Consider the following 19,459-nt stretch of genomic DNA (forward strand, 5'->3'; position numbering starts at 1 on the left):
TGCAGAGGTAATTCTTTAAAACCTGGCTCCTCTGATGACGCTTGAAGTGGCATGATCCCCACTCAAGGATACAGGTGTAAATATAAATTCTTCCGTCTGTGTATATGTGGAGATAAACAAACAGAACCACAAAAGTGTACACCGTAAAAAGGAGTGTAAGCAGAAATTATTAAGTTTAACCTACTCACATGCTAAAGAGCAAGTTCCGGTTTGCTCAATCCAAAGCGCTTGAGTGGTATGATCCCCACCAGGGATATAGCTCCAAACATTCCAACAGCAGCAAAGTTAGGTCCAATTAAAAAAGTACTTTACTATTTAAAAATAATAAAAGTAATATAATATATATTAAAATAAAATAGTGATAAAAAAAAGTTATATAACAATACACTTCTGGCCAGTGGCCGCAGGAGCATTAGCAGCGCCCTGCTGACCGGCCGCGGTAGAATGAACAGGAAAACTTTTTTTTTTCTGGCTTGTGGATAGCCAGAAAGCTGAAAGCGGCCCCAGGGCAGGTGGCCTACCGGGAAATTTTCTGGTATCCTGGTCAGGCCAGTCCGGCCAGCTTCCCAGTGCAGCTCAATGTGAAGTCTTTGCAAGGCAGTTGCTGTCTCTTCAATTTAGCTCCACGGAGCTAACCAAACCAGGAAGTAACAGTACCAGTTGCCTTATTTCTAGCAATGCCGGTGTAACAAATGTAATTTCAAAACTTTTTATGAAATCAAAAAAGAAGACACACTCTGCAAACGCAAGCTAAAATGTTTTAGGGTTCCGGAGTGTCTCTTTTATATATATATATATATATATATATATATATATATATATATATATATATATATGCGCCCTACCATGACAAGTGAAGAATTTTAGTCCTCTTGTTTAGGACGAGAATTATTACACATTGCAAACATTGCTGTTATTTTGCAGAGATAGCAAAATATACCAATCAGGGAATTTAATAGTCTTTAAAACCCACCTTGTCCTTAGTATTAGCAATATTGTTAACAAGTAACCTGCTCCCTAAAGTTATCTGTGGCAATTACAGGTTTTTACAAGACTGGTTAAAAAGTCCCCTAGAAAACGTAAAATGGATCGTGTTGAAAGCACCTGGCTCTCAGTGTGAAAAAATGCCTTGCCACAAATGTTTTTGTATCATTTCATGCAACATTTAACAACTGCTGTTGACATATATGCTGCCGATATGGTGAGCATGTAATATTTTATTCCCATGTGTTTTTATTGTTATTTTATTGTTAATGCAAACTGTACAGTTGACTTGTTCTCTCTACAGTCTTCGGAAACTGCTAAAAGTGACCCCTCACACAATGAATAATTATACCCATTTATGTTTCTGCTTCCATTTATGACCCTGCGTCTCCTTTATTTTCTATTCCAGAGAGAATAAAATGGATTACTGCACAGTTGGAGACCCTTTACAAGTCCTGGAGAACATTGTCAGGGAAGTTCACCTAAATGCTGAACGAGGGTAAGTAGATGTATTTGCATCCAAACATATATATTAAAGGAACACTATAGGGTCAGGAACACAAACATGTATTCATGGCCCTATATTGTTAAAAATACCAACTAGCAACCACTTCAGTGTCCCTCCCCCCCTCATTTGCCACCTTAAATATTGTAAAATCTTACTTTTAATCCAGTCTGCTGCTGCTGCCTCTGTCCCTGAACTGCCTACTTAGCTGACATCATTAGAAGTGGTGATCTAAGCCAATCACAATGCTTTCCCATAAGAAAGCATTTGATCGGCTTATCTTGTCAAGGAGGCAGATCAGGGGCAAAGCCAGCACAAGCCAAACACAACCCTAGCCAATCAGCATTCCCTCATGGAGATGCTTTGAATCCATGCATTTCTTTTTTTTTTTTTTTTATTCTTTTTTTTTTTTGTTGTGCATGGATAACAACAGTCAAGCTTTAGTCGCCACAACAGCGATAATACAGACAATATTAAACGTTCATCAGTCTCATCACATATTACATCATAGCGCAGGTACATTGTTGTGGCATGAACAAAGTGCACATTTTGTCTTATTAACATCGATTCATACGAAACATAAAGTACTTTTTAAGACTCTCTGCTTAAATTTCAATGACATATTGATCTGGGGCATTAGTTATCATGTTACCATATATCAATGTTACTCTGCATCTCTTTGGGGTCATGCACTGGACATGGCATTCTTTAGTTATGATGTGCAGAGAGCGTATAGTGGCGCAAATAGCCATAACATACTTATCGCATTTTGTGGTATAATTCAAGCACTTTGTCATGGCTTAATATACGTACCTATTTTAACGTGTGAACCTGGATATTTGTTAGACATATATGGAGTTTAAACATCATTGCCTAATTACACTTCACTCTGTTGAGTGTCCACACTGTACCTGAGCTGCGAGTACAAATCTATGCATTTGCCCTGTAGAAGAGGGCCAGAGAAAGAAGGAGAAGAGAGATAGAGAGAACAAGAAGGAGACCCGGGGAAGGAGAGGGGAAGGAGGGCGAGGAAGGCAGGTGCGCCAAGGAACGAGGGGGAGGGGACCCGGGGAGCTTTGCGGGAGGGCCAGGCTTTTATGAGCCTAGAGGGCTACTGTCCCATGGTTCCCACAGTTTGTGAAACGCCTCAGTAGTTCTCCTCACTTTGGCCTTTAGGTCATCCATCAGATGTATTGCTTTGATTCTAGTTATCACACTCGCTATGTGGGGGAGGGAATCAATGCATTTCTATGAGGAACGTTCAGTGTCTGCATGCCGAGTGTGGGGACACTGAATGGCAGTGATGCACAGTGTGCAGCACTGCCCCAGGAAGCACCTCTAGTAGCCATCGGAGGAGTGGCCAGTTGAGTTATTCCTAGGCTGTAATGTAAACACTGTATTTTCTCTGAAACAACAGTGTTTACTGCAAATAGCCTGAAGGGAAAGATTATACTCACCAAAACAAATACAATAACCTATGGTGACTATATTGTACCTTTAGGTATGACTTGCATACAAAAAAATCCACACACAAGTACAGTCATAGACTGTCATTACCTTTGTTGTTCACATGAGTATAAATGTTGATGGACTTACCAAAATAATCATTAAATGGGAGCTTTCATTCTCCCAGTTGTTACCACAGCAAAGCTGATAACAGTGTTCTGAAATTAAAAATTGAACTCTTGTCATTTGTTCTTTATGCATATTGACTTTTTGATGTTTGATAACCTTGACTGCTATTTCATTAGTGGAAAGATAACTGGCTAACTTTTATATAGCGAGAGTCATAACACTCTCAGGAAAGGCAGTGTTTACAGTGCTCAGCTTACAGGGATAGGCTATAGACACCAGAACCACTACAATTAGCTGTACTGCTTCTGGTGACTGAAGTGTCCATTTAACATTTTAAATAGATTTTCTCTCAATCTTTATGTATATTTAACTTTTATTGTGTTGCATTTTTATGTACTAATCTTGTTATGTATTATACCTTCTAAAAGATATGTACTGTCCATTAAATCATTGTTCATTATTGTTACAGTTACAAAGTCCATTTTATAATTTTTAGAGAAACATTCATTCTTTCTACTTGTCACTTATTTCCGGATATTTGATCACTCGGTGTTTTGAATGTCTCCCTTTAAAATTACTTTTGATTACTTCCAATGAATATGCTAACAAACTGGATTAGTAATGTGACATATTTTTGGATCGTTTTCATACATAGCATAAAATCTAGTTTGATGGCTTCATGGATTGAAAATGCACATTTCTGATGTAAGTTATCAAACATATATCCACCATTAAAGTGAATTTGTAGGTCATCTACCCACCATACTTGCCTATGATTAGACTGATTTATATAATACATTTCTTTTTCATATGGTGATTGCAGTAGCCTTTTTTGGCTACAGGTTTGCTGTTGTAAACAGAATAAGTTAGAATTTCCCACGAAATGTATCTGGCTGCATTTCAGAGTGGTAATGGGTCCACTGTGTATTTTTATATTTTACATTTTAATGAAGAGATGGGATACACATCTGAAATCACTTGACCTTTGTCTTTTCATCTCTGCTAAGGTTAGTGGAAAAAAAATGCATTTAATCTAAAACATATGATCCACTAAATCACAAAAATAATAAATAAGAAGAACATCTATTCAGCAGGGAAAGGCATTCTTATAGGGGGCGGTGTGTAACAGCCTCTTCTTGAACACACAAAAAGTATATGGAAGGAATAAGCCTCATGTAGAATAATACCTAATACATAACAAATAATACTACTTCTGCTACCTAGACTGGCTCAAATCTTTTTTTGATACAGAATATTAATATATTTTAATTATTCTAGAGAGCTAGCCTCAAAAATACCTGTGCATGTTTAATGTTAATTTGATCTCATTATTATATTTAATGTATGCATGAATGTACCTGTCGAGTGTATTAGCACACTACCCCACCATCTTGAAATCAAGATGCTATAATCTTGAATCCATAATTACTAAGCATTTTACAGGATTTTTCGGCCATTATTCACTTTTTAATTGAAACTCAAAATGTATAGGGAGTGAATGTAAGGACTGATAGAGGGGTTGAGATTTAGGGAAGGTGATAGGTCAGGTAGGTAAGTCTGGCGGAATGACTGTAAGGGAGCAGTCAGCTAGAGTGAGGTCAGTGAGGATTGAGTTACAGTAGTGAAGGCTGTATAATGGATTTATGTAGGACCAAATGCTTAGAACAATTTTAACAAAAACACAACTATTTAAGTTGACTATAAAAACGTCATATTGCATAGTGCTAAAGAACGGTTTAAAAACAAATATGGTATATGTGACATATAGTGATATGCGATACTACTTATCACATTCTTTAACTGCTACATTGTTAAATTTACATTAAAGGGATGCTTCACTTCACAAAAACAAAATAGATATAAAACCATTGAAAACTTGCATGCATTTAACTATACGTGTTTTTTAATGGGATTATATATAAAAACAGCTTGCAGTTCTCTTGTCTTCTGCCTTTGCAAGCCCTCCCCTTCTAACCCCCGCCCAGACTTTCTGTCGCCGTCCAATCACAGACTTCCCAATGCAGCTCAATAAGAGGTCTTTGCAAGGCAGGTGCTCTGGGCAATAGCTGCCTCTTGAATTTAGCTTTACTGAGCTAAATAACCAGGAAGTAAAATGGTTGTCTGATTCACAGCCATGGGGTGTAATAAGGTTAATTTCTAAAAGTTACAATTTGTATTGAAATCTGCACTTTTAGTAAAATGGAAAAAAGAAGACAGTCTTTTTAAAGATACATTTCAGCAAGCTGAAGTCCTCTAGGATTTGAAGTGTCCTTCTAAAGTCATATTGAACTTCAAAAACAAACCTCCCACCAAAACATGTTTAAAAAAATGTTCCATTAAATAGTTGTTAGGCACATGTCAAGTAGTAAGTATAACTCACAACCATTCCAAATCTGGGAAAAGTCACGGTTTTCAGGCCTTGTCCCAAAGCCATCCTGAGTTTCATCCCTGGTGCCCCACTTTTGGGATCACCAGTGGGATGTCCCCAAAAAGTGTAGCATGAATCATTAGACACTTTCACTCAAGGCTGACGTGCCAGTATTTCGGGCAGGTTCGTCCACCTTGGCCTGCTTTATTTGGGCTCATCTGCTTCACCCCCTCCTACTAAGATCCTGCTTATTGGTGAGCCAATGTTGGTAATTTCTTGACAATTTCTCTATGCTTCTCCTCGGGATTGGATATGAAAGCATATGTGTGCAGTGGAGATAAATATGAAACACAGTGACCTCCACAGCATGCGCTCTGTTGCCTTTTCACCAAACTGCACGCAGGTATTCCTGTATGGAGTCACTTGCATGAATGTGTACAATAAGTGCACAGGAAAGGCAGTATAAGGATCACAATAATTTACATCTTATGGCAGGCTGTATCATGCATTTTAGGCATTATTACGCATATTAAAAAAAATAAATTAAGCAACTTAAACAATAAAATGGAACATAGTAAGTTCAACCAACATATGCCTCTAGAAAAGGACTAATTAGGATTAGCTAGGCTATTTGCATCATTATTGGTAATATTGTAGTTCATTGAATAGGATATAGCAATGCACTGTAAATAATCAAACTGGTTTCAAGATAGCAATCATAATTGTATTAGCACAGCCCATAACTCATCTTTAATCTTGCATCCCAAGAATATAGAATGATTGGTTAAACAGTGCTGTCTTGTTCATTACTGTCTAGAATTTGAGATTCTGAATACGACCTTTGGTGTTAAGCACTGGTGCACAGTGAATTCATTTTTTATGCTGTGCTCTGTCGTCTTGAACAGAAAATAATAATGTATGGAACTTGATTGCATTTGAACAGCACCACCTATTAAAGGCGACTGCTTGACATTTCAGATCCTGAAAAGTAAATTGTGATATCACACGCATTCCCGGAGTCTAAGAGTTTTTCTTCTTAGCGCATGAGAAAGTCAAACCACAGGTCCCTCCGCAGACTGCACTCTTAACTTTTCAGGAGCATACTTTTAAACCAGATTGTCTGAGTTTTTTTTAATAAATCGTCTCCATTATTTATTAATACAACAGGTTTTGAACAGAATTGTTTTCTAAATTGCATTCAGTGTCACATCCGTATTTTAGCAGGGTCACAATCTAAATATGTTACAGCTCTCTCTGCAGGTAGGTTATATTATCTAAAACCCAGCTTAACCCAGGTCATTTTTGGTAAAGCGTTACTCCAATTAAAAAAACAGTTTTAATGAAACACTGGTTTTGGTTTAAGTAATCCTTACTTGTATGGTCTCTGCAACAACATTAAAAAAAGAAAAACCAATAAACAAAGCTAAATCCTACCTTTATTACATCCCCAAGGCCAAGTTCTCCCAGCAGCCCAATTCTCCTCCAGTGACATCGCACCAGGGAGAATTGCGTGAGGGAGAACTTGTCATTTATCATCTGTTGCCAGCATGCTGTGTGTGCTGACAACAGATATCCAGTATTCACAGAATTGATACTAACCAGTCCAGAACTGTTATCTGGGCTGTCTAACGATACACTTATATCACTGGAGCATATGGAGATACACCCCCTGCAGCAAAGGGCTATATCCCTGTGTGGGCAGCATTTCATAGTAAGATGCAGCACATTCAAACTCCAAGCACCGTTACCACTTCATCTTCATCAAATCACTGAAGTGGTCATAATGTTTGGAGTAACCCTGTAATTACACAATCTCGAGGTCCACATTGTGAGATTACAAGTTTAACAACAAACAAAATAAATCTATCTTGAAAAGATCTGACCTGCTTGTATGACCACTTGTATAGTGCACTGGTAATAATAGATGAGATGTGTTCAAGGAAAGTATGTATTTTCTTTAAGCATGCTCGAATTGTACATTTTGGATATAGCGTACCTGTGTATTTGTCGTGTTATCGGTTTTGCAATATTTGTCAATCACTGATTATTCTGCTTGAGTGCTTTAATTAACAAGTAATAAGTGATACAAATGGGCCTATTTTGTTTTTAAAAACATCACCTCAAGGCATTTGTTTGTAGTTTTGTTTTGCTTATACGCACATACTTTGGACATTTTTTACGTATTGTTTCATTCATTAAAAAGTGTTTTCTTTGCTTCGTCAAGTCCTTTTTGATGTTTAATTTGATAAGTGTCTGAGGTTCCATTAATATGTCAATAATTACCAAGCAATACATTGTAATTTTTTTTGTTTTTAGAGAGCCACTATTATGCATTGATCGTTGAAGAAATGTCTCCTTGCCAGCTAAAATGTTTACAGATTCTTCGTTCTGTGTATTTCAAAACCCATTATAAAAGAATAGGTACTAAAATTGTGGGTTTCTATTTTTTCTTCCTGTTTACTTGCTTGTTTACGTACAACTTTTACTGTTCCTTTTAGGAACCTAAAACGCCAGACCTAAATCTGTCTTGCACAGGTGATGGAAAATAAATTGTTTCTGACAGGACAGAACCCATAACTTTTCTATTTTATGAGTAAGCATTTCCCCTTCAAGAGAAAAAAGCTCAAATAAACACTATCTCATCTGAATTACGAGCAGCAAAACAGCAGAGTATTGGTCATGCTTGGTTAGTAGTTGGACTTTTATGGGCATCCAGGTCCAATTTTAATACCTTACAAAACAGACTGTATTGGCAAAATAGCTCAGGCTTATCCTTAGGGAACCTGCTGTCCATAAGCTCTCAGAAGGCTCCTATAGTCTTATAGAATGTTTTTTTTTTTTTTTTTTATTAAGGTTTCACATCCACCTGTGGTGATAAGATACCACAGCGTATCTCACTGCTAAGTGGCTATGTTCAAGTTATAAAGAAAACATTATTAACCCTGGCTATAATTCACAACTAGGTAATTTAAAACAATAATAAATTACATTATAACAGCCATGATGCAGTGTTGATTTTATCGAGTTTGAAAAGAGACTCCTTAGGAAAGCTCCATAATGTTTTGAGAACAGTCACCTTAGTGTGTTATTACTACACAGATTATAGTCTCTCAAACATTTACAGAGAATGAGTGCTTCCTCTAATTACTCAAGTACAAGGCATCTTTCAATTATCTTTACTCCACGTCCTACATACATCGTGTTAGGATCTTCTAATGCTTTTGGGTAAAAACTAGTGTGGTTTTATATTAGTTTAGTTATTCTTCTTCTTGTTCCTCACCTTTCTGATGTCTAGGTTGAGTGCTTCTATTGAAGATTTACTCAAGCTTCAGGTTAAAGTGCATTGTTAATGGCATGTTTTGGGTCATGTTTCATCCTTGGTTTTTATTTGGAGTGAACCTTTCATGCCACCTGCTGCCTGGACCCTTGTACAGTTTAGCAGTATGAGCTTATGAGTTTTTTTCACTTTTTGTTTATGGCTTGCATTTTGTGAAGTTTACACCCAGACATTTAAATCACTAGGAGGCCTTAGTAATTATGAAAGGCCTGACAAATTGAGCAAGGGTGCCGGAAATGCCAGAGAAAGCCCAAAGGTGAGGGAAAGCCTCTTCTAAACTCTCTTGCTAGAAACAGCCATTGTTTCATAACAGCTAAGTACTCTAGGCACATAGCCTGGGCACAGTGGCGTACACACAACCCATGGGGCCCCGGTGCGAAAACTGATCCGTGCCCCCCCCCCCCCGCGCTTACTCTGCGCGGGCTGGGGCCGCAACACATGGCGGCGGGCACCTGGTCGCAGGGCTGCGAACCGTGCGACCGCGGTATGTACGCCAGTGCATGCATAAACACATACACTTAAAGGACCACTACAGACACCCAGATCAAATCAGCTCAATGAAGTGGTCTGGGTGCCAGGTCTCTCTAGTTTTAACCCTGCAGCTGAAAACATAGCAGTTTCAGAGAAACTGTTATGTTTCACTGAGGGTTAATCCAGCCTCTAGTGGCTGTCTCATTGACAGCCGCTAGACGATTTTCTGTGATTCTCACTGTGAAAATCACAGTGAGAAGACGCTGAACGTCCATAGGAAAGCATTGAGTAATGCTTTCCTATGGGCGGTTTGAATGCGCGCGTGGCTCTTGCCACGCATGTGCATTCGGAGCTGAGAGGCGGATCGGGACGGAGAGATCCCCAGCGCCAAGGGAGCCCGGCGCTGGAGAAAGGTAAGTGCTTTAGACACACACACACTCTCATGAACAGACGCACACATTTACTGACAGACACACACTCAGTGACAGACACACACACACACTAACACACTCACTAACACTAACACACACTAACGCACTAACACTCACACTAACTAACACACTCACTAACACTAACACACTCACTAACACACTCACACTAACACACTCACTAACACTCACTAACACAATCACTCACACTCACACTAACGCAATCACACACTAACACAATCACTCACACTAACAGTAACACAATCACTCACACTAACACACTCACACTAACACAATCACTCACACTAACACACTCACTAACACTCACTAACACAATCACTCACACTAACACAATCACTCACACTAACAGTAACACAATCACTCACACTAACACACTCACACTAACACAATCACTCACACTAACACACTCACTAACACTAACACAATCACTCACACTAACACACTCACTAACACTAACACAATCACTCACACTAACACAATCACTCACACTAACACACTCACTAACACACTCACTCACACTAACACACTCACTAACACACTCACTAACACTCACTCACACTAACACACTCACTCACACTAACACACACACTCACACTAACACTCACTCACACTAACACACTCACTCACACTAACACACTCACTCACACTAACACACTCACTAACACTAACACAATCACTCACACTAACACAATCACTCACACTAACACACTCACTAACACACTCACTCACACTAACACTCACTAACACACTCATTCACACTAACACACTCACTCACACTAACACACTCACACTAACACACTCACACTAACACACTCACTCACACTAACACACTCACTCACACTAACACACTCACTCACACACTCACTCACACTAACACACTCACTCACTAACACACTCACTAACACACTCACTAACACACTCACTCACACTAACACACTCACACGTTTTTTTTATTTGTATTTTTTTAATTTAATCCCCCCAGCCTCCTTACCTGTGGGAGAGCTGGGAGGATTCCCTGGGGTCCAGTGGTGTTGCTGGCCCTGCTGTCACCCGGCTGGCTGGCTGGCGGGCGCGCGAGGGAGCACTGTCCCCTGAGTGCTCCCTCTTCAGCTCCCTCGCGCGCCGCGTACTGATGCCGGAGCCGGAAGATGAGTGTGTTAGTGAGTGAGTTAGTGACGTCATCTTCCGGCTCCGGTTTCAGTGCGGTGCGCGAGGGAGCTGAAGAGGGAGCACCCAGGGGACAGTGCTCCCTCGCGCGCCCGCCAGCCGGGTGACAGCAGGGCCAGCCTCGGGGGGCCCGGAGGTGGCCGGCTCTTGGGCCCCCCAGCAGAAGAGGCTGGCCCTGTGGGTACATACCTGGGTCGCAGGGCGGCCGGGCCCCCTGGTGGGCCGGGCCTGGTCACAGCCGCGACCCCTGCGACCCCGGTATGTACGCCACTGCCTGGGCAACTACTACTGATCTGTGGTGGAATGTAATTTTAGACACAACTAAGTCAGCCTGGTTTAGGAAAATATGTAGCGTATTGATGAAAAAACATGGTTTCTTTCCGAGTCATATGAATATGTCAGATTGGATATCGGTTAGAGATATTTCAGGGTTTTCAGGAGGTTTTATCAGGTGCAAATATAAAACGTTTGGTTGGGACATCATTTTACGAAGATCTATTCTTGCTAATCATGAAAATGAAAAAGTTTTCCATGAATACAAGTGAATTTGATAAAGCCCTGAAGAGGAATAATATTAAGTGTAATGTGCAGGTGGGTGGTTTGAGAAGTGTAGGGTGTCAAACCTCCGGTCAAGAATTAATAATGTCTTTATCAGATAAAATTAGAAAAATGAAAAGTTATTCCAATGTAAAACAGATGTCAACAAGCTACATGGTTTTGAGGTGTGGTGTTTTTGTTTTGTTTTTTTTTTTCCTCCCAAATAATGTTTTTGCTATTTTAAGTCTGTCCAGACATGTAACTACCACCAAGATTATCAACTAAAATGTAAAATGTCTGGAAGTAGAAGCCAATTTCAAAATTTTGGCCACAATAACCCAAATAGAATTTTTTTCCAAGGTACATGTCTTCAGGTTTGCTGTTTTGTTTCAAGGATTTTTTTTTTATTGTTTTTCAACTTTATATACATATAATGTAATTAGAATAAACATATCAACAATACACCTTGATAATACATGAGTTTTAACAACGAGTCTACAAAGTTACCAATAATAATATAATTAAAACAAATTAAAAATAAATTAAATAATAACATAAAAATTAAAATTATGGGGAAAAATAATTTTAAAAAATGAAACAATACAATAAATTTGTAAAAATATGTAAAATCATCCTTAAAAATATATTTTTTAGTTATTTAATATATCCTATTTAGAAAATGACAGAAAGTTGTTGCAATATTAACAGTATATATTAACATAGTTTGGTTAAAGGGGTATCGTATTAAGGTTTGCTGTTTTGACCTACAACTTGAAATAAAAGGTAAATTTTAATTTAAAGAAGACCAAAGAGTGCAGTCCATTTTTGGTGGATTTTATATATGTGTATATATTTGTATATGTATGTGTATACACACAATATATTTTATTTTACTCAAACATTATATTGGTTTATAAAAAATATATGTATGGTGGGCATTTGAGTTACAATACCGAGCACCAATAACAAGTTCAAGAAAACAAACTTAACAACAAATAAACAAAACAATATGTATATCTATGAGGAAAATCTACACATCAAATCAAGTGATACATACATACATACATTGAAGGAGATGAAAATGAAGGAAAGGGACCTCAGTTAAGCAAAAGGATAAATGAGTCATTTATTACACGTGAGTTTACAGAGGAAGAGGTTCTATTTCAACTGTCAAAAGTAAAGACAAATAAGTCGATGGGACCTGATGGAATACACCCAAAGCTATTAAAAGAGCTTAGTGGTGTACTAGCAAAACCATTAACAGATTTATTTAACCAATCATTGATAACAGGAGTAGTCCCAGAAGATTGGAAGCTAGCGAATGTTGTGCCCATTCACAAGAAAGGTAATAGGGAGGAGTCGGGCAACTATAGGCCAGTAAGCCCTACTGGAAACCATGTTAAAGGATAGGATTGTTGAACATCTAAAACCACATGGATTTCAAGATCAGAGACAACATGGGTTTACTTCAGGGAGATCATGCCAAATGAATCTTATTGATTTTTTTGATTGGGTAACTAAAATTATAGATCAGGGTGGTGCAGTAGACATTGCTTACCTAGATTTCAGTAAGGCTTTTGACACTGTTGCACATAGAAGGCTTATCAATAAACTACAATCTTTGAGTTTGGATTCCAATATTGTTGAATGGGTAAGGCAGTGGCTGAGTGACAGGCAACATAGGGTTGTAGTCAATGGAGTATATTCGAAGCTTGGGCTTGTCACCAGTGGGGTACCTCAGGGATGTACTTGGACACATTCTCTTTAATATTTTCATTAGTGATATTGCAGAAGGTCTTGATGGTAAGGTTGCGGATGATACTAAGATATGTAACAGGGTTGATGTTCCAGGAGGGATAAGCCAAATGGCAAATGATTTAGGTAAATTAGAAAAATGGTCAGAGTTGTGGCAACTGACATTTAATGTGGATAAGTGCAAGATAATGCATCTTGGACGTAAAAATCCAAGGGCAGAGTACAGAATATTTGATAGACTCCTAACCTCAACATCTGAGGAAAGGGATTTAGGGGTGATTATTTCTGATGACTTAAAGGTAGGCAGACAATGTAATAGAGCAGCAGGAAATGCTAGCAGAATACTTGGTTGTATAGGGAGAGGTATTAGCAGTAGAAAGAGGGAAGTGCTCATGCCATTGTACAGAACACTGGTGAGACCTCACTTGGAGTACTGTACACAGTACTGGAGACCATATCTTCAGAAGGATATTGATACCTTACAGAGAGTTCAAAGAAGGGCTACTAAACTGGTTCATGGATTGCAGGATAAAACCAGGAAAGGTTAAAGGATCTTAACATGTATAGCTTGGAGGAACGACGAGACAGGGGGGATATGATAGAAACATTTAAATACATAAAGGGAATCAGCACAGTTAAGGAGGAGACTATATTTAAAAGAAGAAAAACTACCACAACAAGATGACATAGTCTTAAATTAGAGGGACAAAGGTTTAAAAATAATATCAGGAAGTATTATTTTACTGAGAGGGTAGTGGATGCATAGAATAGCCTTCCAGCTGAGCAGTTAAAAGCAAAGTGTGCCCGGTTAGGTGCTTAGTTGAGATTTTACTAATTACAGTGATCTTGTAAGTAGGTAAAGATATGTGTTTCTTCTTTCTACTGCTAAGTCTGTTGCCTTTAGAATTGTATGGAACGTGTGGGTAAGGCACAGAGAATAACAAGGAATAACATTAAAACTTAGCATGCTGTGCTTTGCTCACAGAACATACGGCACTGCACCATAATGAAGCTCCAACTCAGATCTGGGAACAGAGAACTCAACTTAAGTGCCAGAGTGATATGATGATATAATGATCTAATCTTTAGGGATTTCCTGGAGCCACATGTGGATTCCCTTGGTCATTTTGTTTAGCTTTCCTATTGTACCATGTTGTGTGTTTAAAGCAGCTCTATCATTGTTTATTCATATACATTCACTGTACTCCCTCACCCCTTGACTCTCTTGCTTCCAAATGTCCCTGCCTCTGTGTTTTATTTTTGTATTCTTTGATTTTGCCCTATTGTATATACATTTTTGATTCTAGTCCCTGAACAAGGGCGCACCATGTTCACTATTCTGGCATATTAACTGTGTTGGAATTTCACTAAAATTCCGACCCAGTCAAGATATATACTGAGACAAAGTAGAGGCTACTTTGTCTTAGTATCTCTCCTGTGCTTGACACTTCTAGACACTGGGTGGAGCTACCGTCGCCTAAATGTGTCCATTTCCCCAGCTGTCACTATTGATGACTGCAAGGAATTGGCTTTATATTTGGAGGATCTCCTCCACAGACCTCAATGAAGTTTTCTCAAACATGCACAAGAATAAAGCAGGGATGTTGGCTCCTGGCACTGAAGCAGACCCTCCAGAAGAAGATGGTGGCACCGTGAAGGACAGGTTTTTATAAGTAGAACTCACTTTTGCCTGCCTCCTCCCCCACCCCCACATAGGCACCGCCGGGGATCTTTGCAAATTATGTGCAGCTTTAAGCTCCACCCTTTATCTCGATTTGTCAGGTGGGGAAGAAACACATAAGACAAAGTAGTCCTCACTTTGTTTTATGTATTTTACAAGAAAAAAAAGAGAGCAAGAACAGATTTGGAGAGAGGAAGGAAAGCAGATACTATTGGAGAAAGATAGGTTTTGTGCTGCTTTAAAGAGTGTTGGGACTTTATTGTTTAAATTGCATGCAGGTTGTTGACATTTGTATTCACCTTTAGCTATTGTCTGTCTTGTTTTCTTTCCTCTCCTCATTAAAATGGAGATTATTTTGTAGTTCTAGGGTATAGACAAATTGTTTGACTGGCAAACAATATTCCCTGTGGTGAGAATCAGGGGTTTCTCAACTAAGTATGTTCTTGTACTTAAAGTAAACTGACTGCATTGATCGGTGTGTACAAAGTCAAGCTGCATAATCAACACACTATTAAAAAATAATAATATAAAAATACCTCAAGAATATATGCCAATGGGAAGCTTGTTCTACTAAAAGTATATAATCTAGGACAAATACATCTTTAGGAATAGCTTGCTGTCACTTTTGTAGCGGCTTCCATATAAAATTCACTTCTTAAGAACAAAAGAAATAAAAAAAAACTTTAAAAAGTGCATATGATTATACTTAAGTACACTGCCATGATAATTATTGTTCCTAAGATTTGTTTTCCTAATCTTTCTATTAAAGGTATAATCTATGTGATATAGTTACCCTTCATTATTTTTATTGCTTCATTTTATATCTGTGATCTCTAAAGTGCTGGTAGACCTTCTTGTTCTTTGGAGTTGCTATTAAAACCAAGGGTAGAGAGCTAAAAGTATGTTGTGATGGTTGGTTATTTATCACAGCAGTAGAGAGGGCTACATTATAAAGATGCTGCAATCTTGGAAGGGTTCTAAAGCTTGCACGTATAATCTCTTTTCTAAGTCAGAGTAAGAATAGATATGGTCCAGTATTACTTATTAGTGGCCAGTGGGCTCCCAACACTAATCCTGTTAGTCCTAGGTCTTACCCAAGGTTAACCTAGAAATGTTGTGAAAGGGAGACATCTAAAATATGCAAAAATTAAAATACCACAGTCAAAGGGTCTAAGTACCAAACCACGTCAGCCTAATGCATATATCTGGCCCCTGCAGTCTCACTGTTTAATTCTCTGCTGGTTGGGAGTTAAATGACTTTACTTCTTCACCCTTAGCCACACATCCCCATCTGTGACTTACAGAGCCTCCCATTACAGTAACGGAAAATAATTGCCTTTTTTTTAAATCTATCTTACTCAGTATCAGTAGCATATTTACTTTAGGAACTTGCGAAGAGGAGGCTGAAGGATAACCCCTTAAGGACACAGCTTCAGAAGTAAATGTCATGTGTCCTTAAGGATTTAAGTTGAGTTTTTCTTATATCCCTGCTTAGAACTATGAAACATTTACAGATCTGTTAATTATTTGTTAATGCCAGCAAAATGCTTGCTGCCAGCAGCCTCCTGTGTAAGATAAATATCTCACAAGAAGACTGAAGAACTCATCAAAGACTGCCAACATGTCCCAGGAAGAAAGAACCTTTACTTCACACAGTGATAGAGAGAGAGTGAGTGTGTGTGTTTTATACATAAATATGTAAAACGTTCAGAGCTTGTTCCTAATTTAGGCACTACTTTTAACGAACCAGCCTCAAATTGCTAAAAGTACCTGTCTATGGCTCTTAAGTGACTGCAAAATATCTGCAGTAGTGACAGGGAGTTACCGACTGCTGCTACTTAAATAGGCACTGTTTAAGCTAACCAATAAGAGTGCTCTGATAGGTAAATCTTGAGCAAGTAACCAATCAGGCAAAGCTCAAGATTTACCTATTAGAGCACTCCTATTTGGTATTTTATTTTTTCTGCGTTTTTAATTCTTTTTTTTTTTTTTTTTTTAATTTTATAAATTCAACAGGAATTATAGATTTTTCTTTGGCCTTTTTTGGGGCTGAAAAAATAAGGTTTATGAAGAAATAATACCTCTAATGATAAGTATGATTTATATATTTGTTTTCAGTTATTTAGGTTTATTGGTTCCCCCCTCACTATCTGTAGGGTGAAGGGGGTAGGTAGGCTTTTATTTAAAGGGGTGACTACGGGATTGGGGACCCCTAGTCACCTTTGGGGGGGGGGGCTGATTTTTACCTTTAGCCCCCACCCGTCACCCATTGATGGCTAGACAATAGGTCCCCCCCTATTGTATTTTAGGGACCCCACCTGCCACGCATGGGGAGCGGGAGGGCGGACAATAGTTCTCCCCCTATTGTACCTTAAGGGCTTAAGCTCCCCCACCCGCCGCACATGGGGGCCAGGGGAGTGGACAATAGGTCCCTCCCCCCTATTGTATTTTAGGGTCCCCACCCGCCGTGCATGTGTGGGTGCCGGGGGGTGGACAATAGGCTCCCCCCTATTGAAACTTGTTGCCCCCACCCGCCGTGCATAGGTGGGGCTGGGGAGGAGGCAGTGTATCCCCCCTCATATTATGTGTGAGGTTTTTTTTACTCGCAGTATAGCGAGTAGGGGCAGATGAATTACTAAAACTAAGTAATCTTTACTGAGTATTAGTAAATTTGGCTGAAAGAGTAATTTAGTAGGTCTTTCAGCCTTCTAGTAGATAGTTCCCTAATATCGTGGGAATTAGGGAGCAATCTACTCACTGCATAAATAGGATAGGTATTTCATTCATTGAAATGAAATTCCGATTTGAACAAAAGTCCTGAATTGCGTCCTAACACGAATGGACAAACTGGTCTCAATTCAATAGTTTTACTGGCGTTCGAATACCGAAGGAAGCAGCAGGAATGTGAAAATTGTGGGAAAATTGCTTTTACCACTGGAAATGGAGTAGACTTAGCTCCTCCCCTAGGTCAAGGAAAAATACATAATACAAAATAGTCCGTAATTTGTCTTATGCTTTAAAAAAAACTAGAGTGGACCAGAAGAAATGAAGAACAGATCCCGAGAGAGGGAGAGAAGAGGAAACAATTGGGGAAAGGTAAGTTTAGTATGACAGTGCAGTTTTAACCCCTTAATGACCAAACTTCTGGAATAAAAGGGAATCATGACATGTCACACATGTCATGTGTCCTTAGGGGGTTAAAGCCAGTCACTAAGTACCAGCTCCGAGCTCTCAGTATTTTATATTGGATGCACTAAATGCTACTCAGCAACTGGTTTACAACCCTGTAACCCTCTTGCTTCTCTTTAATGCAAACCGTAACATCTTAACAGCTTTTTTGCCAACTTTGAGATTTCATTCCCTGTTAATGTAGTAGGAGTTCGTAGTATTGCAACAGAAACAGTAAATATGAGAGCTCTGAGAATGTTAAAAAGCTTAGCAAAACCTCAATAGCCATTATGGAGAGAACCTCTACTATTCATATCAGACTAATCCCGCCCATGAGGGCAGTATAGAGCTGAAATATTTTCCAGGTTTCATATTATATTAAGCTTCTTGTGTCCACAATGCTTCTTTATGAGAATCACTTGATTGGTCACTGTCAGTCAAAACGAAAAAGTAAGTGATAGATAAAAAGGGAGCTGGGCATTTTAGATGCTAAAACAAAAATCAGCAGTAAAGAAAAAATATGATTTTAGTTGTACAAATGCATTAAAACCCAGAATAAAGGCCTTCCCTTCAAATGCTTGCCCTATATGTAAATCGTCATTACTGCCTTACAAGTAAAGGAACACTATAGGCACCCATACCACTTCATCTCCTAGAAGTGGTGTGAGTGCACTGTCCCTGTCTCCTTAACCCTGTAGCTAAAAACATTGCAGTTTTAGAGAATCCGCATTGTTTTCATTGCAGTGTTAAAGGGACACTGTAGGCACCCAGACCACTTCTGCCCATTGGAGTGGTCTGGGTGCCAACTCCCACTACCCTTAACCCTGCAAGTGTAATTACTGCAGTTTTTTTTATAAACTGCAATAATTACCTTGCAGGGTTAACTCCTCCTCTAGTGGCTGTCTCAGGTTTTCACCCCTTCAGCAACCGGGGATGGCGGGTGGGAGGGAGAGGGGACCTGCAGTGCCAGGAAAACTGATTGTTTACCTGGTACTGGAGTGTCCCTTTAAGACTGCTGCCTTAGTAATAACGCTGAGTGCCAACACGTTAATATATTTTTGAAGAAAAGCCTCAAGTCTATTAAGTTAAACCTTAAAAAAAACAAAAAAAAAACACAGCTTTGTCATTTAATCAAGTTAATCAACCTAGATCACAGTGATGCTTTCACAATGGTGATTTTTCTTTGACTACCAATCATCTTTTTTTAGTTCTTTGACTACCAATCATCTTTTTTTTAATCCTGATACTTCATGTTTAAGTCTGCCTTGCAAAACACAATTCATTTTTTATTTGATCTTTAACCAACTTCTGCCTATCCTCCATCCATTCATTTCCTAGATGACATGTTTAAGCATAACACATTTTCTGGAACAAATCCCCCATTATATCCGTTTGCAAATCTATGAACATATTGTGTTTACTGTAATGTTATATGATATCACATGCTTTATAGTTTTTCATT

General features: G+C 38.8%; 1 protein-coding gene across 1 annotated transcript in view; it reads left to right on the forward strand.

The window, feature by feature from the left end:
- The window catches only part of NBAS (NBAS subunit of NRZ tethering complex), a 676,063-nt gene that overhangs the window by 496,604 nt on the left and 160,000 nt on the right, over positions 1-19,459 (forward strand). Inside the window, exon 47 of the mRNA XM_063442147.1 lies at positions 1,394-1,483. Coding sequence (XP_063298217.1) covers positions 1,394-1,483 — 90 coding nt within the window. The remainder of the gene's footprint in view (positions 1-1,393; positions 1,484-19,459) is intronic.

This window comes from Pelobates fuscus, chromosome 2 (genome assembly GCF_036172605.1).
Source record: "Pelobates fuscus isolate aPelFus1 chromosome 2, aPelFus1.pri, whole genome shotgun sequence".
Classification (NCBI taxonomy): Eukaryota; Metazoa; Chordata; class Amphibia; order Anura; family Pelobatidae; genus Pelobates; species Pelobates fuscus.